Raw genomic sequence first — 23680 nt, forward strand, 5'->3', positions numbered from 1 at the left:
CTTTGCCTCACCCACCCTACTCTCCGGACCTCTCGCCTACTGACTACCATTTTTTTAGACACCTGGACCACTACTTACAACACATAATATTCAAAAATCAAACGGAACTGGAAAATGCATTTATTGACTTTATCAATTCTAAAAATTCTGAATTCTACTCAGACGGAATTAATAAGTTACCAACACGTTGGGAGAAATGTATTGAGAGTATGGGAAATTATTTTGATTAAAGAACATTGCTTTAAAGTAACTAGTTTCTTTTTTTTTGTTTAATACCAAAATCCTGCATTATTTTCCGGACAACCCAATAGCTTTATGCCATTTTAATTAACCCTTAATATTGATAGTATGGCTAATCTCAACGTTCATTCTAGGTTATTGAAAATATTTCAGTTTCGCTATCAGGAACATAAAAAGGTTGAGGCATATTCTTTGTGGTGAGTTTTACATATATCTAACTCGTTTATTACAGCAATGTTCCGGTTGACAAACCGAGGCTTTTTTCTCTTCAAACCAGCTAAGCTCAAACTAAGTCGATTTATAAAGTTCAATAGCCCTCCCGATGATGAAACGATGTGAAAGTGTCCTGTTCCAGCATTGTTTTATTCCTGATGAGGCGTAGCAGAGTTTAATATTCTACTACTATCATCTAAAACAAGCTCAACATATTTTCAATATTTTCAAAGTGCCTCCTTTCACAAAACTATAAAACTAAAGTAGCCGCTATAAAAGATAAGTATTTTGCTGGAGTCGGGGGCCCAGCGGTATAAGGGGCATTGAGGATGTCGATTAAAATAGCGTCAAAAGTATTGTTTTTGTATAATTATTGTAGTGTTGTTGAAGAGTAGGTTCTCCAGAAATCAAAAATTAGCATATAGAAGTGCGAAAGTATTCCCCAGGGGATGGTATCGGTGGGTTCGAGGAAGGTTGATGGACTGGGTCCCAAGCTCTATCTGCATGTTCAGTGGCTGTATGCCGTATAGACAAAGAAAAAAAATAGCTGGGGGTCTTAATTTCAAAGACTAGTACAAATCGAAATTCTTTGTTGCTTATTGTTCTTATTGTTATGGGCCATCTCAAAACCTAATCGGGACAGCTCCTGCAACATTGTCCATAACGTTTCCTGGGGAAAATTGGATTCTGATTAGATTAGGAACCGACCTCTTTAAGACCTGTGCACCGCGACCGGCATTGGTGTATTGTTGATCTCAATTTTTTTATTAGAGCTCCTCGTTAAACTTGAGGCTTTTTACCAGACTCCAAAGATTTTTCAATGGCTCCCATGTGTATCCTTTAGGCCCTGGGCTTTCCTCTCCCAGAATTAGGAATCTCAACCTACATATACTTCGCACAAACAAAGGACGTGTGCTGCTGTTTCTTCTTATTTTTGGCAATATCTCCACAGACTTGATTCTGCCACTCCGAGTCTATACATATGCCTCCGGAGCCTGCAGTGTCCAGTTAACAGTCCAACTATTATTCTAGCCCTAGCATGTCCTAGATTTAGTAGTTCTGCCGTTAGTTTCTGCGATAGTCTTTGATCAACTTTTTCGATATATATAAAGATATGTAGTGGTGGTAGATTGAGAAGAACTTCCAGGGCAGCATGGGGTTTGTTCTAATTGCCCCAGTGATGCTCAGACAAGCCATTCTCTGAGCAGTACTGAGGATCCGGACCGCCCTTAGCTGTAATTGCTTTGTCCACCAAACCACTGATTTGTAGGTTATGAAGGGACATCTTTGGATTCAGTTCCCAGCTTTTCCCACAAAAGCGTTTACATCTCTCAATGGTAATCTTTGCTGTTTGTGTGATTTTGTTTAGTCGTTGATTCCGTGAAAGTCTCCGGTCGAAGATGACTCCCAGATATTTCGCCTCTACAAAGGAATCTCATCTCCATTTAGCATAAAGGGCTTAAGTGCTCCTTTTCTTGGTAAAGGGAACCACGATGGTTTTGTTAGGGTTTATAGAAGCCCTTCCTTTGCACACTTTTTCTTATGTTGAGTGTGTATTGCGCCATCTCTGTAATGACTTCGTCAAAGCGTCCATTCACGACTACCTTCAGATCATCTGCATATCCTAGGCAATTAAAGCCTTGATTTATTGCATAACATTGTAGTGTGAAACTTTGTATCGGAACATCAACAAATTGTTGCAGGATATTTAATCGCAACAGCGTTGAGCAGATCCACAGGCGTAGCTTAAGTGTACGGTTGATCAGATTTGACAAAAATTTACGTTTATTTCGTTGTTCTTTGGCTCTGACAATATATTAGTTTTTTGGCAGAGGTGGCATTTCTTTGACTGAACTTTAAAAAAAATGAATTTAAGTTTTGATCTAGAGAAACACCCAGTGGATGGTACTTGTGTCTGGACCCGTGGATATCGAACTTTTAGAACACAGTTGATCTTACTTTTTAAAGGATTAATTGAATGACTCGTGACTCGTCCTGCAAGGTTGTACAAAAAGGCAACCTCGGTTTATCAGCAATGAAGCGGCCCACATTGGTCCTGTTTAATTATATTCCTAGATTTTTGGCAAACGGTCTTCAACGAGGTCAAGAACTCTTAGAATAAACGTAAAGTGGCTTGATGTAAACATAGTCATATGATACAAGGAGGTTTAGAAAGTCATAACATTTTTTTTCTTTTTTTTCCCCGACAACGTGCATATAATGTCACTAATCAAAATAAAGATTCTGTTTCTCCACCTTGCTTTTTATTTAAAAAGGGTAGGAAAACAGCATATATGTTGTGTAATAAGCCTAATACAGTCAACTTTGAACTGTACAATTTGATTTTACAAAAAAAAAAAAAAAACAATATTTATAATTAAATGTATTTATATTTATCACAGCATAATAAAAATATAAAATAATTTATTTATTTTTTCTTAAAAATCTATTTTAAAAAGCTTGGTTTTCACTGTGCCCGCTGTCCTCCAAATGATCAATGTGCAATATTACATAATTGCTTTTAAATATTTTTTTTTTGTATTTGTCAGATGTGAAGAGCGACCAGTCTCATTTCTTTCCACCTAAAACATGGTTTTTTTGTCAATTATGGGCTATTATTGATAGGAATCGGCGCACAACTCGCCTTTCTTTCCACCTTTATCGCCGCTTCCTTTTCCTCCCTTGTCACCAGCTTTGCCACCGCCGCCTTTTTTCTGTACAAACAAAAAAATTTAAAAATAGCCCAATGATCAATCATATCCTGACTTACGTCGTCAGTCTTGCCGCCTCCGCCTCCACCTCCTCCGCCTGTAAAGTGAAAAACAGTTTCATTATTTCATTATCTTCAGCCTGCTCTAGCCCAATCCGGATCGTCGAGCCTCGCTTTTGCACTTTAAAAACCGAAAATCAAACAGCGATGAAAAAAAAAAAACGTTCAGAATCTCAGATCTTTTCTGATCAAAATTAATATAAATTCGGCCAAATCCTTTAACCAGTTTTTTTTAAGAATAATAAAAAATTCTCTGACTATTCAAAGTGTAAATTTGAACACGGACGTGTCCAATCGTTCTAACTTTGGCTTGAGCAGAAAGAGTAAACAGATCTGTTTACTGTTCAAAATATGGAAGATTCGTCTGCATTTCCCTTCAACCCGAGATAAAAATTTCAACGGCCGGACTGTTCAGTGCTTCATTTTTAATTTTCTTTAATAATAATTCAAGCCCATCCCTTGCCAATTGGTCCGTTTTTGGACAAAATCATTCGAATCGTGATGCTGGGTGTATAAATAACTTTTTCTTTCCTTTATATATTACAGTGTGTATTTTTTAGTACAGCATTCCTTACGATAAACCACTGATTTGTATCCTAAATTTCACAGTTTGGATTCAAAAATTGAAAAAAAAATCAAAGATTAAATCTGTTCTGAGTTTTCCCATATTTATCTCATTTTTAATCCACCTCCACAACGCTAATTATATCAAAGAAAATTATTTTGAAACTAAAATATTAAAAGAAATTAAATGACCAATGAAAATAGACCCTAGTATAAATTTAGCGCGGCCTTAATTGAACTTATTCAGAAAAATTACTAAATGGCTGATTTTTAGTCGTACCTTGGCACAATCCTATGCTAAATTGCTGACCAATTTTTCTTTAGACCAAAATCGCTCACCTAAGAAAACCCCGGATAAAAGGATCAGTGAATTAATTGGCAAAGAGCGTTGTCTAAAAATACCGGAGTCTTTAACTCCCGCGAATTCTCCGACAATTAGAAACAATTTAGCAGCAGCGCAAAAAAAATTTTACAACTCGAATTATAACAGAAATTTTAGTATAAACATAAAAATCTATCACAGGTTTATCGATATGTTTACACATTAAATAACTTGCTAATTGTTTCGTTTGCTTGTCTATTTTCAGGTGTTAGAACATTGATTTTTTTAAACAAAAAGGTATAAAGAGGATAAAAGTGAAAGTTAAAAAATCTCGCTTAAAATTTAACTCTTTGAATCCGCCAGTCAATTGATACCAAAAATCCCATCTTACTATATTAAATAATCAATCAAAAAAATTTAAAATAACAAACTGCTTACCTTTTCCTTTGCCCATGTCGACTCTCTGGGGTGGCTTTACGATGAAGATGAAGACTCGCTCGATCGGAGGTGAAGATGTTTTTCTCGAAATAATAAACAGACCCTGCTGCCATCTGCTTCGTGCCTTTCCAAGTGAATCGATGCCAATTTTGCTTTCAAGGGTAAGACTAATAAAAATATATTCAGCAGTATTTCTCTTTAAAATAAGACCAAAGATCAAAACGACGAACAGGTACGGTTTGACACTCGGTTGTCTCGAACAAAATGTGCATATGAACAGATAAAATATATAAAATTAAAATTGATCCTTTAATCTTGACGTCTATCTTATTTAATTTACTCTCGTTTTATTTTATGCTAATGGACCAAATTTTGTATCATTACTCTGATCTATTCTCGCTTCGGCCTATTTTTGGATCAATAAAATGCGGAAACCTTTGGATATGGCAGTGAAGTGTACTGATACTCAGAAAAGTGAGAAAAGTGTAATGTGTTATAGACAAGAATGAAAATAGTAACAAAGAGAGGAAAAGAAGAAGAAAGAAAAAGTTACATCTATAGAGAGGGAGAGGAAGTAAAAACAAGAAAGATAATAAACACAATAAATATAGTTAGAGAGAAAGCGAAAATGTAAGAGAGATAGTAAGAGCAATAAAGGAGATAAGGATAGAGGAGGTGAAAAAGATGGCAACTTAAGATTGGGAGAGAGAGTAACAGCGAGACAAGGAAGAAAAAAAGAAAGATAGTGAAAACGAAAGTAGAAGTATAGAAAGAAGAAGGAAAAAGATAAAGGAATTTACGGTGTGTATGTGAAAACGACGGTAAAAGTACATAAAGAAGAAAAACGAAAGAAAAACAAACATGTACATAAATGGAAAGAGACATAGATAGTTGCACACACATAGAAGATTAAAAGTAACTATAAAATTTGGGAAAAAAAAGGTGGGAAAGTGAAAATAACTTAAAAGCAAACTTGGAGGGAGAGAGAGTGAGTGAATAAAAAAGATGGTGAAAGAGAGAACTAAAACAAAAGTACAGAATTAGGAAGAAAACAGATGAGATATAGTGTAGGAAAAGAGTATGAAAAATGAAGATAGTGTTGAGAGAGATAAAAGTGGTGAGAAAGAAATGTAGTGACATATGGAAAGAGAATATGAGTATAAGAGAGAGTTGGACGTCGTCTACGCAGAAGAAAGTCCCAGATCTTCTTCCTAGGCACATCTCGTAGTCTCTTGATGCAACTTCTTCCTGGCCTCATCCCCAATCTACCTTTTGGAAAGAAAAAATATATCTAGACGCAACGTTTACCATTTTTGACTCCTTTTCATATTTTAGCTGTCAGATTGCAATTCTTCTTTGTAGGTCAATGTCGATTGGTAGAACGGAAGCAAAGAATTGGAGGGCGTGAGTAGGGTCTGTCATAAAAGCTTATGTTGTTCTCAGAAGTCCTACTCTTTTCTTACATATGCTGAACCTCCGTGGGAATGTACACTATCATCGTCTACGCAGTCGGGACATAGTTGACTGTTGGCTCTACGGAACCGGTACAGGTTGAAATTTACATATCCAGACATTATTTGAGTGATCCAAAAATCTGGTTGAAACTCGTGGGTCAACCTTCCCTTGATCATTCTGTCCCATCTTTCCTGCCACGAGTTGGCTCCAAAATGTAAGAAAGTCCCGGATCTTCTTCCTAGGCACATCTCCTAGTCTCATGTCGCAACCAAGTTTACTATTGTTGGCTCTTTTCCATCTTTTAGCTGTCAGATTGTAATTCTTCTTTGAAGGTCAATGTCGATTGGTGGAACGGAAGCAAAGAATTGGAGAGCGTGTCTAGGGGTTGTCCTATAAACTTTTGTTTGTATTAGGAGGAATAATTATTTGTCCTAGTCTTTTCTTACCCAGACTGCTCCTCCATGGAAATGGACACTGTCATTGTCTATGTAATCGGGACAGTTGCTGTTCGCTCTACGGAACCAGTTCAGATTGAAATGTACGTATCTAGTCATTATTTTGGTGATCCAGAAATCTGGTTGAAACCAGGTAGAAACTCGTGGGTCAACATTCCTTGGTACTTCTGGCCCATCTTTCCACCAGTTGGCTACAAAGTGTAAGAACGTACCAGATCTGCTTCCTAGGCAAATCTCGTAGTCTCATCTGACGCATCGTGTTTGTTTGGCTCTTTTCCATCTTTTAGCTGTTAGATTGCCTCTTTGGAGGTCAATATCGATTGGTGGAACAGAAGCAAGGACGTGAGGGGCGTGAGTAGGGGCTGTCCTATGAGCTTTTGCTGTTCCCAGGAGTGCTATTCTTTGAGCTCGAGGATGTTTTTACTCCTACTTTGCAATTTCGTTCCACAGATTGCTACTCCGTGGCAATGGGCAGAATAAGCTTTCGTAAGTGATGGTGAACAATCGAACTCAGGCCCCATTTCGATTTCATGATCGAGCTCAATTAGGAGAAGAATCTCGTCATTTTTTTGATCCTGATTGCGTATTTGGATGGTCTTAACATCTCTCTCAGAATTATTCCTAAGTATTTTACTAAAATAATAAAATACAAAATATTAATACAGGGATGAGTTATCCATTTGTATTTCTTTTGGTGACGTCGTGTTAAGACAACACGCATTTCGTGAAGAACCTCCGGTTTTCCCCATTTTCCACGGTCCACACTACACACCGATAACGCCGGTTCTGTTGATAACACGTTGAGTGCTAGTTGAGTAGTAAGGTGTGACCAAATTTTGAAATTTTTCCAAACCTACCAACGGCGAGAATGGCAACGGCTGAGAGCAAAGGAGTTTTGACCAGGTACAACGTCAAGAGCCTGGAAGAGCTTGACCAGAAGATAGAGGAGCTGCTGCAAAAAAACCAACAGGAGGAGATCTTCATCTGGTTTGTCGGGTCCGTCGAGAACGGGGTTAGCTGGTGCTCAGACTGTCGGACATGTAACTTATTATATTATTAAATAACATATCTTTAAAAAAACTAAATTTATAATTAAAAATTAGATCTAATCATACCAGATCAACGTGTGAGCAACTGCTACTGAAATATCTCACTTTAAACTTCAAACATTAGCATATATCATTATTAATATACTTAAGTATTATTTATAGTAGGTAGTCTATTTTAATTTTTTTTTTATCAAAGCTGAATTTTAGTTTTGGGATCATGTTTCAACAAATCCTTGCCCATTCCCCACAACCTTGTCTGCTTGAAGTTCCTCCCAAACTTAAATTGCTCCGTTTTTTTTTTTTTTCTCTTCAAGTAGTCTCTTGGATCTTGTCCCTGCATCATTCACCAGTAAATATAATAAAAACAATATAATTTGATCTGCAGAAAATATTTAAAAACGTTATTTTCAATTTTTAATGTATAAATAAATTGTTATCTCTTTTTGCCTAGTTATCAGAATTGGCAGTTGTAAGTGGGTGATCATTAATTCATGCCCTCTTTAAAATATCAACTTGTGCTTTTCTAATCACATAGTATTATAATTTTCAGAGTTGCACTGTAGTTATGACATTTCAATTTTTTTTTTTTTTTTTTACTGATTTGTATAAGCTCAAATCTGCACATGCATATACACACATGTAAAGAGTTGAGCCTACAGTTCTCGCTGTCCACTGGCAATTACAGGTTTTGTAATTAACAACAGATTGCATCCACCTTCTGGCAGTCTGGGGTCAGACCTCAGTCTTATATACCCAAACACTGAGGTTTGTCTCCAGAATAGCTAGGTCTTTTCAGCGCCCTACAAGCGAATATAAAAAATACCTTATTATTTTATTATATTCAACCTTCTTTTCTCAGCCTTGTTGGTTTTATAAGACAGATACATGTTGCCCGCCATATTATATTCTTCAGTAGAGGGTTTGCGTTGATTGGAGATTAACAAACTACTGGTTCATCATCTCATTAAAATATATGACAATGGTATAAATTCCATGGTGGGTGTCAGTAAAACTCCTGTTATTCAACATGAGCGATAAAAAATGCTAGTCTTTTTTTTCCTCCCCCCAATGCCTATTACAAAAATAAGGTCAAAAGTTTCTGTCAATCAGGAGGACTTACTGCCAAGCTTATTCCACAATTCCACAGTGCAATTTCTGACCCTTGATTTATTAAGTATTGATGAGAATGGCAATGAAATAATTTTGCCTCATTATTTATCAAGAAATATTAACATTATACTATATTTTATAATAAATAGTATAAAATACTTCTTTATTTAATGGTATGTATCCTGTTTTGAATTTTGCTTAATTAATTTTTATGATAGTTATTTTTATTATTTAATTGCCTATGATTTATCCTAGAACTAGTAAGCTCAGCTTTCGCTTGAGATTTGTATCTATAAGCAATGTACTTTCATTTTATATTAAAACATTTTAAAAAATGTCAATTTATCTTTTTTGTGAAGAGGTAAATTATTTATGTTTTATGAAGGTCGTTAAAAATTCCTTTGTTTGCATTTTTATCATATTTGTTTGCTTGTTTGTTTAATTATGCTGTAATGGAGACCAGCAATGATAAACATCACAATTTAATTTTAACCATTATCTTTTTAATTTTTATTTTTATGATTTTGACTCTGTGTTCTTGCATTGTGGCAGATTTTATTTTTACTTATTAATTTTCCAGCTGAGCCGGTAGTTGAAAATTACCTGGAGAATCTTAAGTTGAAGTTAGACTGCAGCTTGATCATCTGCACTGTGGATAAAGCACCGTATGGCTTACATAGGTTCGTCATCGTCCTTCCTTGATCTGACCAAATGCTAAATTTTTCAGGTTTAAAAGCCCAAACAGTCCTTACATGAAGCACAAGGCCAAAGTGAAGAAAGTGCCCACTATCATTTGGTGGGGCAAGCCAGAAAGGGTTGAAGAGTCCGAGTGCATGGACACAGAAATGCTGGCACTCGTCTTTGAGAAAGTTAAAGAATGAAATTACTATTTAAAAAAAAAACTTAAATGCAAAAAAAATGTTTTTGATGTTCAAAGATGTATTTTTTCTATGTTAATTGTAAACTATAAATAATTGCAATTTTAATAAATATTTATCAACAAATTATATGATTAAAACAGATCTTTATTAGAAAATTACTTACCTATGCCTCAGTTTTAGATTTTTTTTTACATGTTTACATTTATATGTGTTAATTGATCTAAATCTTTATACATCTATGTATATGCAAGTCTCTCTGCCTATTTGCCTATGTCTATACATACAACATGATTATTCCTAGCATCAACTTAATGAATGCTGATATAAACTATCAAGCATAGTACTGAAAATAATATTTTAAGACATGAAGTAACATAATAATTATTTATTTGGAAAACAATCTATTCAATAGTGGCAATTCTCAATTAGAACAAAGAAAATAAGCCTAAATTCTCAGTATGGAAATTAACACATTTAAGTAGGATCATTATAATCGGTGTTTTTCTCTTTCAAATAACATATTTAGCTGATCATTGCCATGCAACAAGCCTAGGGAAAAAATGGTCTTTTTGAATACATTACAATAACAATAAATAATAAAAGGATGTATTGCTTACTTGATAAATTTGTGCTGACGTTGGAAGGCGAAGGTGAAACTTTTTGTATCTTCTTGCCATCCCTTAAAATTAGATTTGTCGGAAGTTTTGTGTGGCCCGTTTTGAATTGGAAATCATCACCCTGTTGACTGGTGCCTGGTGTGTCTGCGACATGTCGGCACTGCTGTGAACTCAAAAACATGTTCTCTTCAAAGCGCATTAAATTGGTTGGGTTGAATGTCTTCTCAGGATAAGGACGATTTTCCAATCGTATTTTCTTCAAATGGTTCGAACCAGGTCGGCCGAAAGGGTCTTTTAATCTAGGGCTTGATCGGGAAAAATTTGTCGAACAGTCGGTGAATTTCTTTTCAAAACTTTGGCTGCAAGTTGCTTGAAGATGCACTGAGCCTTGGCTTGGAAACAAAAGTGAGCATTCGTCGACCAATGAATTGTATCCACTACTTTTTGGTTCTGGTGTTTCAGCTACAGTTCTTTCACAAAACGGCCTTGCTTCAGTATCATTGTAATTAACCATATAAAGAGGTTGATTACTTGACCTAAAAGAAATTAATTGTTTAAAAAAACATAAAATATATAATTATTTATTATGTCTAACCTTATATGCATCTGGCTGTTATTTGTCCATTGAGACAAACCAGAGTCTTGACTATTGAAAAATTTAATACAATTCTCATTCAAATTGTTAAAATTATATTCAGATCTTAATTTTATACTGTTCAACCTAAAAACAACCAATTTACAAAAAAAAATTAAAAGATTACGATACATACTTATTGTTGTGGTCAGTTAACGGAAAAAGTGGAATTCTTGTATTCTTTTGAGGTAGCGTTTGTCCATGACTGTCATTTGCAAAATTGTTCTCATTGTACAAGTTTGGGTAGCTGGCTCTAGAATATTATTTTTACGTGCAAAAATTTAATTATAAAATAAAATATCCATCACTGACCTCTCTAATTGGTTTTTCACTTTAAAATCATTCATCCGCTGATTCGTTTGTACTGGTCTGCTTTCTTGATTATTACTTTGACATGATAAATTACCTCTGGCAGACCTACAGTAAACATAATTTTTATAATATAACATAATAAACACTGACTAAAACAGTCATGAGCATTAATTCACTATTGATTTTCTTAAAGACAAAACTTACAACTTACAAGACAAAACTTAATATTACAAAATTATTTTGGTTTAAAACATAGTAAAGAGGGCTTAGGATATGTTTTTGCAAAAAAGCCCATTTGTAAGTATATTGGGTTGAATTCAAGGTTGCAGGATTGGAACCTGGGACCTTTACCTTACAGTGATGAGCACTGTTGCAGCCACCCATGCCCAAACCTTTACTCTTCTGTGACCTATTGCATCAATTTTAGAACTCCTCTGATTAAGACCAGATTTCCATCACAAAGCTAAGCAGTTTTCTCAGTGCCTCTGCACACTTCTGATGGTATAAAAATTGCCAAGCCAAAGTGGCTCGACCATGTACGGGCTAGTGCCTAACATTAACAAAAGATATGGACCAATGACCACAGTCGGTGTGTTTCTGCCTCAGCTTTGCCAATCTTTTTATCTAAAGAGGTTAGGTAGTTAAGTTACAAATCTCTTAAAATGCCTTATAGTTGGTGTTTTCATCCAATGATAGGGTTTTTCTTTCTCAATCCATTTTTCTGACTCCATCTTAAGCACAATTTTGGTATGCCTAGTTGTGGTTCCAGTCTTATGGATGAGAGAGCCACCATTGGGCCAGTTGGTCAGCCTGCTTGTTTCCTTCTACCTTCATGTCACAGAACCCACCTCACATTGTGGTTCGCATCGTTGTTCTTCTAGGGCCGTTAGGCATTCCCAGACTAGTTTAGAGCTAAAAAGCATTTAATGCTTTTTTGCCTGACAGTCTGAAAATATGTAGATCCATCATTCATTATCTTCTCTATCAATTTCTGCATACAGATGTTGATTGCATGGAAGATAGTTTTAAGTTTTTAATCAATTCAAGTGGTAAAATTTTGTTTGAGTTAATTTGGCCCCTTTATCTCCCTAATCCTTATTCCATTTTTGATCGATCATTGTACCATATTGTACACTGAATGTGCACTTTTCGACACATCATATAAAAAACCAATGCACTACATACTTAAATTAACTCTAGTACAATTTTGTAAAATTTCTAATTAAAAAGAATTTATTGTTAAACACTAAAAAAATTTATTTCAAATTTTAGCATGCTTGAATACTTGGAATATGTGTGTAATACGAAGAAATTTCATACTATTACGGTGATAAATGTTTTAGTGCAGAAAATTTATACAGGTGATTAAAAAATTCCAATTTGGTGGAAATCTTAAAATTGTTTGTAGAAGTCACCACCAGTGAGAAATGAGCAAAAACGAGCACTTCTCAACTTTTCTTAGGCCCATACAAAGTCTAAAATTTATGCCAATCCCACACGCTTTCCAAATTTAAACCACCTGCAGCTTACTGTGAAATTTTTTTAGATGATTTGTGAAGAAAATAAAACCCGTGACAAATATTTTTTTATTTTGTATGTGTTCCATTGACCCATCCTCAGCAGCCCCAATGGGCCATCTCCAATCTGAATTTCTATTCAACAAACAATTTGACATGCACTGGAACTATTGTTTTATAGAAGTGAATTGATAGTACATTTAAGCAGGTAGTGAATTGTTTAATCTATGGAGCGTCAAAAAATGCACCACCCTGTATATATGCATACACCTCTTCTTGAAACTTAGGGTTGCCTTTCTTCCAAAGATCTCTGTTACCAATGACTACGTTCAAATAATATTTACAAATGGGCTTTTTTTTAAAGCACCCCAAGGGTTGATATGACTGCTGTTGCAAACCCTTGTAAAAAAATGAATGATAAAAAATTTCTAAAAAAACAAATGCTTGATTAGATTTTTCTGTTGGGAAATAAAAATCAATAACAGCAAAATAATGAACATAATTTTTTTTTTTTTTTTTTTTTTTTTGTTCTTCTGCATATAGTTTTGGTCGTCTTTTACTTATGTAGAGACCTTTCAATTAATTAACTTAATAAGTGCCTAGGCATTATTCAAATCGATGTAAATTTTCTTGATTCTGATGTATGACATCATACTCTTCCCCAACCATGACGTTTCAATGAGAAAGTGATGTTAAACTTCTTTTCACAAGTCAAGTATCGTTTATCACCTTCCATTGGCTACGTGTGGCTCGTGGCTATTGAAGTTTGGGTTGATCTTACACTTAGTTCTAAGTGTAGTGTGTAACTTTGTGTTCATTACTTCCGAAAAATGATGAAACATGTTCAACCATCAGACCTATCTGTCAGAAGATGTACGTCGTTTGTTCACCCCAGGAGGGTCCATATGTACAAAACTGGTACATCAATGTGTAAACCAGGATTTGACATTAAATTGGTCCGAAGTTGACGATTATCTTGGACGAGTATCAGCATGGGACTGTAATCGTGACAGGGACGAGTACATACAGAGAAAAGCTGTTCTGCTATGGCCTTTACTTGAACATACCTTTGAAAGGTTGAAAAATGCTGAGGAACGAGATGTCGAGAGGATGCTTCACAACTGCTGTCTGTACGTTAATGATGTTGATATAAAACAGCTTTACGGTTGGTTTCAACAGGGTAAATTCGACCTATTGATTATCCTCAGATTGACTTCTGAATTTGAAAGATTGCTGGGCGACATATTCCTCTTGAAAGGGGACAAAGTACCGTTTCTGCTTAAGGACTTGCTTGAAAAGCCGGAGCTTGATGAGATTTTGGGCATGGTTCAAGTGCGAGTGTTGAGGCTTTTGATCGGAAACGTCAAAGGGATCAACGCGAGGAACATTGCCTGGCATGGGTTCGTCTCAGAAGGAGAAATCAAGCCTTCACTTATCGTGATGTTGTTCATCCTTCTTGCATCCGTTAGCCATGAATTGAATGATTTTCTTAAAAATGCGTGTTTCAATCGAAGAGATAAAACACAAGATTTAACCAAGCAGGCATTTTTGTTAGAAACAAAAAGCATTAATGATGATCTCGCCGAGTTGATTGATCATTCTCCGATACCAAAATCTCAAAAATTTTACTGGTGTTTATCAGTAGATCTCTACAAGCAAAAAGATGTTTCATCAAGCGTTGTCTTAATTTTGCCTTTGTTCGAACATTTCCTACGTCTTATTTTCTGTTCATACGGCCAGCTGGATGAATCCTTCATCAAAGCCCAGTCGACAGAATATTACATTATTTTGGATGATATGCTCGAAAGGGATTATCAAGGAAGAAAGAACATTTTTATAAATATTTTTCCTAAAGAAGTAATTGAGATGCTTCTAGATATATTTTTCCACCCTGCTGGTCCGAGGCTTCGAGACAGGATTAGCCATAATGAAATAAAAATAAATTCCTTACCTGATTCTCTAGTCAAATTTACATTTAATACCGTATCGCTCGTTATCAGAAGAATAATGCAAATTGAATCTGAAATATTTTATATATCAAAATTTCATGTGACATCTGTACTCATAAGATTTTTGAAGACGTTAGTAAGCAGTGTACAGTCTTTAGACAAACTCCCACGTCCTGATGAAGTTGAAGTTTCTTTTGAATTCTATGATGTATTAAGCCTTTTAAGAGAAATTGAGGCAATACAGTTGGATACGCTTTACAGACCTAAACAGGAGATTCAGGCTGTACAGAAGCTCCAGCTAGTTTCAAACGGGATAATGTCGGTTATAACAACTGTCAAGGAAAACTGTGAGACGCGTTACAGGAGCTGGCTTGGAAAACAAATGAGGTCAAGAGGAAGAGAGAATTACATCAAGATGCACAAAGTTATTCCAGTTCTTAAACTCACATTGTGCACTGTTGTTCAAAATATAATAACAACGCTTTCCCACCTGCAGGCTCACTTTGACTCAAAATACTATGGCAAATGTCTCAAGCTTGTGGAAAACCTAACCGTGTTGACCGGTTTGAATTGCAACAAATGGGGGAAAATTGAAGAACTATGCAGTGCTGCGTTAATCGAGTCAACTGTGTTTCGTACTTCACCGAAGAATATGGATGTACCTTAAGGATAACAACATTTAAAAAAAGACATTTCTTTAAATGAAATAACGTAAACAAATCGAGGTTAATATAAATTGTTAGTTGTAAATAATATGCCAACTTGAAATTTTAGTACATTGATATGACTACCAACTCTTTTCCGTTATTTTTGTAATTTTCTTTTCTTTATTTTTTATTGTTTATTTAACCTAGTTAAGTGGGATCTACAATTAGAAAATAAAGACAACTGCATGACATAAAATTGTGAAAATTTCAAAAATACTAATTGTATTTTTATAGTCTCACAACTGCCTCCTTATACACCTTATTACAATTGATAAAAAATATGAAGGAAAAAGAGAAAGAGGTTAAGTTTGTTACATATGAATTATGATGATTTTTTGTTAATGGCAATGGATCAGTGGTTTGGTGGACAAAGAGATTACAGCTAAGGAATGTCAAGACTAGTGATTCTGAGCATCACTGAGGCAATGAGAATGACACCGACTGCTGCCCTGAAAGTCTTGAATTTACCACCATCTTTATACTGGATCACAATTCATAATGCAGGGGCAGACTCTGATAGCCTTCTCGCATAACAAAGAGCAACTAAAGCTTCAGGCAGACTCTAGGCTAGTTGATGCCACTCCTAAATTCAGAATTAGAAGACAAAATTTCTTATTAAAATACCTGGTAGAGCTGACTGGAAGAAAAAGTTAATGCAAATCACAAATGGTATTTAGATGGCTCCAAAACTGAGTATGGGTCAGGAGCTGGTAATTATGAAAAAAAGCCAAGGACTAGAATTGTACCAATGTCCTAGTAGTAAAAGGATTGAGTTGATTGCACTGAACTAAAGAACTAGGAAAGTACAATAAGCCAGAAGGATGCAGTGCTTGGGGAACAAAAATCCCCACTTCCTAGTATCTTACCATATGTCAGATTTGGGGAAAATAAAATTACCCTTGTCTGGGTACCAGGGCAGTGGGGCGATGAAGAAATTAATCCTTGGGTAAATTGGCCAAGGAAAGTACGATGAGGACACCTATTTGAAGCATACAAAATAAAGGTTAAAGGACTATTACAAAATCTAATGGCAGATCTAGGATTAAGACTAGTCTAGATGGACTGCTAACTAGGCTGGAAGTGTCCTTGTTGGTGCGAAGGCTTATGTAGGCTGAGATTCCAAATCCTAGGAGAGGAAGCCTGGGACTGAAGGATATGCACAGGAGTCATTGAAAAAGCTTTGGGTTCCGGTAAAAAGTGGTTTAAAGAGAAAGAACTTAAAGCAATTTAACTTACGGCAGGTTGTTCCATTTGAAGACATTGACAAGCATATATTTTTTGAACTCTTCAAACTCCTGGGCTTGAGAAGAAAAATACTGCAAACTTCTTTCTACATTTGGGTCCAATTGGTGTAAGTTGGCTTCACTACAAGTTAGAGTGAGAGTCAATACTTGCAAAATTTATAAGAAAAAAATGTTTACCTATAATAATTTTCATTTGCTGGAGAATGATTCTGTGGAGAGCTTATATCATTATAAGAGAACAATTTCTTATCTATTGTTTCATTACATACATTCGGATGTATTAAATTTTGACTTAATGCTTCAGAAATTTGGCTTTGACTGCTGGTTAAATTTTGTGAATTGAACAGCTCATCAATATCAAATCTATATATTAAAAATAATTAATATATTCAAATAAAAATATTATTTCCAAACTTGCCCATTTTGACTGTCTGAATTCTTCGTAGGTGGTTGGGATAAATTTTTTATCCCTTGTTTGTTCAAGCTCATGCCATCAATGATGATAGTCTTGTCAGAATTGGAATTATCTTCTGAAGAATTGTTTTCAAGAAGACGGAAGCAAATGTCCATACTGTTGTTCCCATTGCTTCCCTCTTTTTGCGGACTTTTATCCTTTCTCACATTTTCATTCTTGTCACTATCTTGTTGATTATTTTTTAATTCATCTTCTAATATTGAAACGATATGAAATGATTTATTTTATTAATCTTGTGATAAAAATTCAAACTTTTAAACCACCTTTTTCATAATCGATAAGAAACATTTCTTCACTGAAATTTGATTCATTTTCATCTTCTTCGCTCATGGGAAATTTCTCCTTGGCACTAAAAGGTGAAAATATTTCTTTAGAAAATCATAACAATCTATTTAAAGCAAGAATTACATTTCTGTAGCCAAGTCTTCTGTCTCTGGGCTAGCTAGAGGAAATTCGTCCAATATAAAGTTATCTAATTTTGTTTCTTCAATGGCATTACAAATATCAGACTCTCGTGTGCTGTTTGTTTTTTGCGGTTTAGTTTGGACAGTAAGTTTTGAAAACTTTATCGGACAAATAAGATTATCGCTTGTTTCATTTTCTTTCTCAGATTTATTGTTTATTTTAAGCTTTTGAGATTTGAAATATTTTGAAACAGACTCCTCTTTTACGTTTGACTGAAGGACTTTTCTTGGGACAAATTGGTAATCTAATAAATTTTTTTTATTCGCTGGTGGTTTATTTGCTTTCTAAAAGAAAAACTAAGTGAATAACACCATTTTCTATACAATTTAATTTAATTTTTAATTTTACCTTGGAAGGTTTTTGTTTTTTGGTTTCATTTTCAGCTTGAAAACCATTATACGGTTCTACTTGTATGCACTGATTTGTATGCAAGTTTAATGTTGCCTTTACATCAATGCCGACTAAAATTACAATCATGAAAAAATGAAGATCTAAAAGTCTGATTTTTGATTTACCAATTGTTTCACTAATCATATAAGCATAGACTTCATTTATGCTAAAATCGTCAATGTATATACTAGATGAGATTTCTCCTCCTTGAGAGAGTATCGCTTGATCACTAAAATATATATTTAAAGAGATACAATTTTTTAAATGTTTGTCTAAGATTTTATTCAATTCTGACCATAGTTTTTCCTTTTTAAGAAGTCTGTTGTCTTGAGTAGCAACGAGTAGGCTTGAGCAATGCAGTGTGTTGCCATATTGCACTTCGGTAGCGTTGGAAATGCATACGCAGATCTCGATACGTTTCTTGTACCTCTTTAAATTCATGTTAATGTTGTATATCGGCAGCCTCTGGACCACTTCTTGCAAGTGGTTGCCCATTGGTGGCTGCCTGTTTATTATCTAAAGACACGACGTTAGCGACAAATTCTTTCAGATTGGAAGTTTTAAAACGTACCCTTTCGAGATCCCTCGGGTTTGAATCGAGTACAGCTTGAAATGTCGTTTTCGACGCGGATGCCAACAATGAACTAAGCGCAGGTCCGATCCCGGGCAGTTGCTTTGTCAGAAATCTGGAATTTTCCCATAATTTGCAGGTAGCACACTTGTAAAGAATAAGAGCCGAAAATAAAGCACGGAAGTGATTTTTCTGCCAGAGGTATTGAGTCAAACCTAAATATTTTTATAACTGTTAACTACAAGTTTCATTTCTTAACCTCAACCTTAAATTTCACTAAAATAAGGTTAACTTTATGATAGAATTTAACCTTTCAAAAGTCTTTCGGTGATTCTCATTATTTCACTTGCTTCACGGTTTAACGAGGGATCAGGAATGTGTATTGACCCAAGAACTGCTTGGATTAAACTAAAACAATAAAAAAAAAAAAAAAATAGTTTGTCTTTATAAAAAAAAGCTACCAGTAGTTACCAATTGACTTTTAATAGTTTTGTTTTTATTTTTCCTTCGATGGGAAATCGGATAGTGTCACTGAGTTTGTTCTTATTTAAAAGGTTCAACACACTTCTCTCATTCATGCGCAGCTGGATGTCTTGATATTCTTGACATTCGCAGATAAGGTTCAACAGTTCCTTAAGATTTTCTTCTCCTTTTACCTAAAATATAATTATTGATCTGTTTTTTTTTGTTTTTTTTTTTCGGTTATTCGATATACGCACCTTCATAAAGACTTTCATTGTTTCGAAGGCGATGTAGTTCCTCGCCATGACTTTGCCATTTTCAGTTGAAACTAAGTTGTAAGCAAAATCCGATTTGACTAGAAGTTCATTTTTCTCAAGGGCGTGCAATTCGCGCAAGCAAAGAGCTTGTAGTTTCGCTTCGATTCCCTGGTCTGTAAGACCTTTGGGAATTCCATAGTACATTGGGTTTTTAAGCACCCTGATGTATAGGAAAGTCGATTTGATCCACTGCATGGCAACAGCAACATCGGTGATGGTCCTTAGCACTATTTCACAGTTGAGAAACTCAATAAGGTGCTTGTGCAAGTTGCTCTCAATGGTATCCTTGCCTGAAGCTAATCTTTCATATTTCTCCTACAAAAAATGAATAAATAAATATTCTATTATAATTTAAAAGTCAACTACCTTAAGATTTTCTTTTGTCATGATAACTGCGGTTGCAGTTGTATCGTACTGTGGCCTTCCTGCTCGCCCCATCATCTGTAACAACTGTCCTTCCCCATATTCTACCCATTGTCCTCCGACATAGTACTCCGTCGATTTAATAATAACCAAATGTGCTGGTAAATTTACTCCCATGGCTATAATTAAATTTCAATTTTTATTTTTGTAATTAAAGTGTGAATAAAATGATACAATACCAAGTGTGCTTGTTGATATGAGAATAGGCAAGCTTCCGGATCTGAAAAGGTCTTCAATTTTGGCTCTGTCTGCAGAAGTAAGACCTGCATGATGATAGCCCAGTCCTCGCCTGATCATTTCTTTAATAAATAAAAATAATAATAATAAATTTCTTCTAAGTCTTTTTATTTATTAAATTATTTTGACAACCTTGCAATTTCTTGTCTAGAATATTTTCCGAACAATCGTCCAGTATTTTTTTCTGCTCTTCGGTGAAATGGTATGCTAACTCTTGCAGCAATGTGCTGCTTGTCTGCATGACTCCTTTTCTCGTGCTGCAAAATATCTAAACAGAACTTTCAAAAACTCCAACTTAAATGTTTTTTTACCAGTGTTGGTTTCCCGTGAGAGTAATCCCGGATCACTTGTTTCAGCCGGTAGTTCAAGTTCAGGTCGAATTTGTAACTTGAATCTTTGCAAGGATAACCCAAAATGACTTTATTCAATGTCACTGGCCTGAGTTCTTCTCCAAACCTTAACAATTTCACGTAAATCAGAGAAAATAAGTCAAAATAGTAATTGGTTACTTATAAAATATTGCAGGTTTTTCATTTGTGCTTAGCCAAGCAGAAAAGTCTTCAATGTTTGGTATTGTCGCAGAAACAGCTATGAACCGAATACTTTGCCCATTAGGTACTTGAATGGTTTTCATTCTTGAAACAACTGCTTCTAAAGTTGGCCCTCTTTTATCATCATTTAGTAAATGCACCTATAAAGATTTAAATAAGAACAAATTATCAATTTTATTCCTTAAATGTTACTTGATCAATGGGGGACCACAGTAGCTGAGTGGTTAGGGCGTCCAAGGCGTATTTGCCACGGTAGCAGTTTGGGTTCGAATCCCGGCAGAGCCCATGGTTTTTTAATGGATTTTAGTATGAAAAATGTATTGTAAAGTGGTTTGACCCATTGTCAGTGACATCCAATGAGTAGTTGGATGTTAAGCCCTCCTGCATATTACTACTTACTTCATCAATCAGAAACAGTCTGATGTCCTGGATGGAAGCACTGTGGTCACGCCATCTTCTTGTCATAGAGTCCCACTTCTCAGGTGTTGTCAGAATCAGATTGTAACTCTGGATCATTTGCAAATTCATCTTTTCATTCGAGTCCCCTGTGATTTCAAGGATGTTCAGTCCGTGAAAATGGAATTTTTTCTTCCAATCGACCATCCTTTCAGAACACAATGCTCTTACAGGTGCCACTATAAAATTAGCGGACTAGAGAAACTAAATTCAGCTATATCAAATTGAAATTGGAAACAGGATGTCTTACTGTACACGATTTTACCGTCGGTGTTATTATTTTTCCATTTGATCAGACATCGACAAATAGCAAGTTCAAACAGAACTGTCTTTCCTGATCCTGTTGGAGCTGATACAACTACACTAGAATCTTTTTAACAAAAAAATTACACATTGAAATAAATTTGCTATATTAAACTTGACGGTGAAAATGAATAAACCTTGATTCATCAAAACATCATATAATTTGCTCTGAATAACATTGAAGGTCTGGAAGCCTGAAAATATCTTTTGAAATTCAAGCGCTAAGTAATATCAGTCAAGAAAAACCATTTTTTAAATAGAAAATTGTGTAAGATGCATGAACATCAACGATCTGTTGATACTATAAAAACAAAAGAAAAATGTATTCATGACATAATAAGATTTATTGGGAGTGTCAGTGGCCGCAACAGTGTAAGTGTTGACACGGTGTTCATCACTGTAAGGTAAAGGTCTCAGGTTAAAATCTAGTGTACTGCATTGGAACCCGACATACTTACAAATGGGCTTTTTCTCATAAACACTGGAACCCTGAGGGTGAATACGATTTAAGATTTAAATGTTTAAAATTACTGCTCAATTGATTAAATTGCCACAATAAGGGCTAATTTAAAGATTAGGAATTAAAGAAAAAGGAAATTGATGAAATATCAATACTGACAAGAATCATTAAAGATAACCTCAAAAATAACATTTAAAAATTTTTTTCTTGTAACTGAAAAATACTAATTAATTTAAAGAACATTCTTGGATTGAGATTTTTCCAAACATTAACAAAATAAAAAAATATGTTAATTTCATGAAAAAAGGACTTCTTGTTTCACTAAAAATGCCTATATATAATGTGAGAGTTTAGGTTAGAGTTCATATAAATATTGGCCTTTCACCACATCATTGGTTAACCTCACCCTACTTTTTTCCCCTAAGTACGGTTAAAGACCGAAACACATTTATAGACCAAAAAAGCAAGTATAATCAGACCAAATTGATCAAAAGTGGTCAGGTTTCATGAAAAAGGATACGTAGATCAGATATGTGTTTTAAGTTTTCGCCTTTAGATTTATTTTCAGCCTGATGTGGCATCTCAGCAATCAATTTGTTACTCGTGCACAGCGTATTATCCATTTTCTTTACAAAGGGATTCAACTGACTTTCACTAGCAAGGAGTTGAAAGAACTGGGATAACCAATGGAAGAGTTTATGGGAGGGAAAATAATCAACGCCTCTCTTTTTTTTTCTTCACTAGTCATAAATTTTTGTATGTTTTGTATAAATAAAAAGTAATTCTTTATAATTGCAATAATAGTTCAGCCAAATTAAACAATTTTCTTTGGGATGATTTGGGGTTTTTAGTTATAATTGTATGTTGGTAGACTAGAGACAAAATGTCCATTTTGTTAAGAGCCAATTTCCCCCTACATTGTTCTATTTAAAAAATTATTTAAAATAACAATAAATAATAATATATTAACAAATTATTACTTATATTACACACACACAAAGGAAAATTGTGCAATCATGATTCCCTTTTGTAACAATTCATAATGGGAATTTTATTTTTTTACTTTTAAGGTCCAGTGATAAAAACTTATTTGCAAAAACTTGCTTTCGTTTTATAAATCAAAAAGTGCTTAAATGACAAAATCATCTCAAGTTCTAATGGAAAATTAGGTGGTATTATCATAGAAGATTTTTAAAAAAATATTCAGGACGTGTCAGACATTCCGAAAAGGATTTTGTTTGTGCAAACCTGCAAATTTAGGGAAATTGGCATAATAATTTATGTTAAAAATAAATTTAATTTGTTCTTTATCAATTATTTCGCTGGATATGAGTTTTGGCACACTGACACTCTGAAAATGCCAAAACACATCTGATAGACCAAGCCGATATAAAATGAAGTGCAATTTGAAAAAAAAATTTAATAGTAATAAAATTTATTAATTAAATTAATAAATACATTTTACAAACAATATTATCCCTCGTATAAACATGGTTAAGCTGACTGCTGGAATTGGGTCGATAAAAAGAGAAAATGAACGAATAAATAAATGAATATGATTTTATTTAAAAAATCTCACAAATTTACATCCCGAACAATCTCTCTTACAATTAACAATGAGAGAGAGAGAGAGAGAGAGAGAGAGTTAAAGATATGTTTGAGGGAAATCATGAATGTAAATTGAGAAGAGGATAGGACCTTGTGGAACAACAGCGTTATCTGTGCAGATTAAAGAGAGTATAGGGCTCTAATTTTCATACCAACTCCTCCAGCAAGTTTTTGTTGGGGATGAAAAGATCAGAATGGAGAAAAGGATGGCTGAATTACCACCAAATGTAGATGTAAATGTTGGAGGATATGCAAGGAAATCATGGGTGGAAATTGAGTAGGGGCTGTTCTTGAGCTTAAATCCATCCTTTAATCGAAGCTAAGGAATATTCCGCATCATTTTTTGATCTCAAGAAAGGAGGCGACTACAAGATGACTGTAAAATGGTGAGGAGAGCTTAAAACCCTTTATTGTTGGATGATTAAGGACGTTTGATGCAAAACTTCGAAATTGAGCAGAATTATTGCAGTTAACAGGAAAATGTT

General features: G+C 34.7%; 3 protein-coding genes and 1 long non-coding RNA gene across 4 annotated transcripts; 2 read left to right on the forward strand and 2 right to left on the reverse strand.

Annotated features, from left to right (window-relative positions):
• Nucleotides 1-3118: 3118 nt before the first annotated feature.
• LOC106664861 lies at nucleotides 3119-4653 on the reverse strand. Its single transcript, XR_001340240.2, has 3 exons — nucleotides 4548-4653; nucleotides 3224-3261; nucleotides 3119-3167 (listed from the first exon to the last, which is right to left on the reverse strand). It is a non-coding gene; the product is annotated as an uncharacterized LOC106664861 (long non-coding RNA).
• A 2551-nt stretch (nucleotides 4654-7204) lies between these two features.
• LOC106664860 (thioredoxin domain-containing protein 17) lies at nucleotides 7205-9519 on the forward strand. The gene is made up of 3 exons (XM_014390893.2): nucleotides 7205-7497; nucleotides 9197-9281; nucleotides 9344-9519. Exons 1-3 carry the CDS (start codon nucleotides 7326-7328, stop codon nucleotides 9495-9497), a joined length of 411 nt encoding a protein of 136 aa, XP_014246379.1. The 5' UTR covers nucleotides 7205-7325; the 3' UTR covers nucleotides 9498-9519.
• Nucleotides 9520-9654: 135 nt separating this feature from the next.
• LOC106664926 (probable ATP-dependent DNA helicase HFM1) lies at nucleotides 9655-23578 on the reverse strand. The gene is made up of 26 exons (XM_024225793.1): nucleotides 22108-23578; nucleotides 21265-21348; nucleotides 21075-21194; nucleotides 20768-21003; nucleotides 20327-20508; nucleotides 20129-20273; nucleotides 19950-20085; nucleotides 19760-19879; nucleotides 19524-19699; nucleotides 19098-19472; nucleotides 18850-19034; nucleotides 18689-18786; nucleotides 18379-18593; nucleotides 18103-18323; nucleotides 17933-18036; nucleotides 17766-17878; nucleotides 17361-17701; nucleotides 17216-17301; nucleotides 16896-17145; nucleotides 16655-16840; nucleotides 16470-16598; nucleotides 11061-11165; nucleotides 10885-11001; nucleotides 10710-10835; nucleotides 10115-10650; nucleotides 9655-10046 (listed from the first exon to the last, which is right to left on the reverse strand). The coding sequence occupies exons 1-26, from the start codon at nucleotides 22208-22210 to the stop codon at nucleotides 9985-9987; spliced, it is 4551 nt and encodes a 1516-aa protein (XP_024081561.1). The 5' UTR covers nucleotides 22211-23578; the 3' UTR covers nucleotides 9655-9984.
• LOC112126529 (endoplasmic reticulum membrane-associated RNA degradation protein-like) lies at nucleotides 13168-16463 on the forward strand. The gene has a single exon (XM_024225794.1). It carries the CDS (start codon nucleotides 13418-13420, stop codon nucleotides 15191-15193), a length of 1776 nt encoding a protein of 591 aa, XP_024081562.1. The 5' UTR covers nucleotides 13168-13417; the 3' UTR covers nucleotides 15194-16463.
• Nucleotides 23579-23680: the final 102 nt, after the last annotated feature.

Source organism: Cimex lectularius, unplaced genomic scaffold (assembly GCF_000648675.2).
Source record: "Cimex lectularius strain Harlan isolate CLEC.00 unplaced genomic scaffold, Clec_2.1 scaffold137, whole genome shotgun sequence".
Lineage (NCBI taxonomy): Eukaryota > Metazoa > Arthropoda > Insecta > Hemiptera > Cimicidae > Cimex > Cimex lectularius.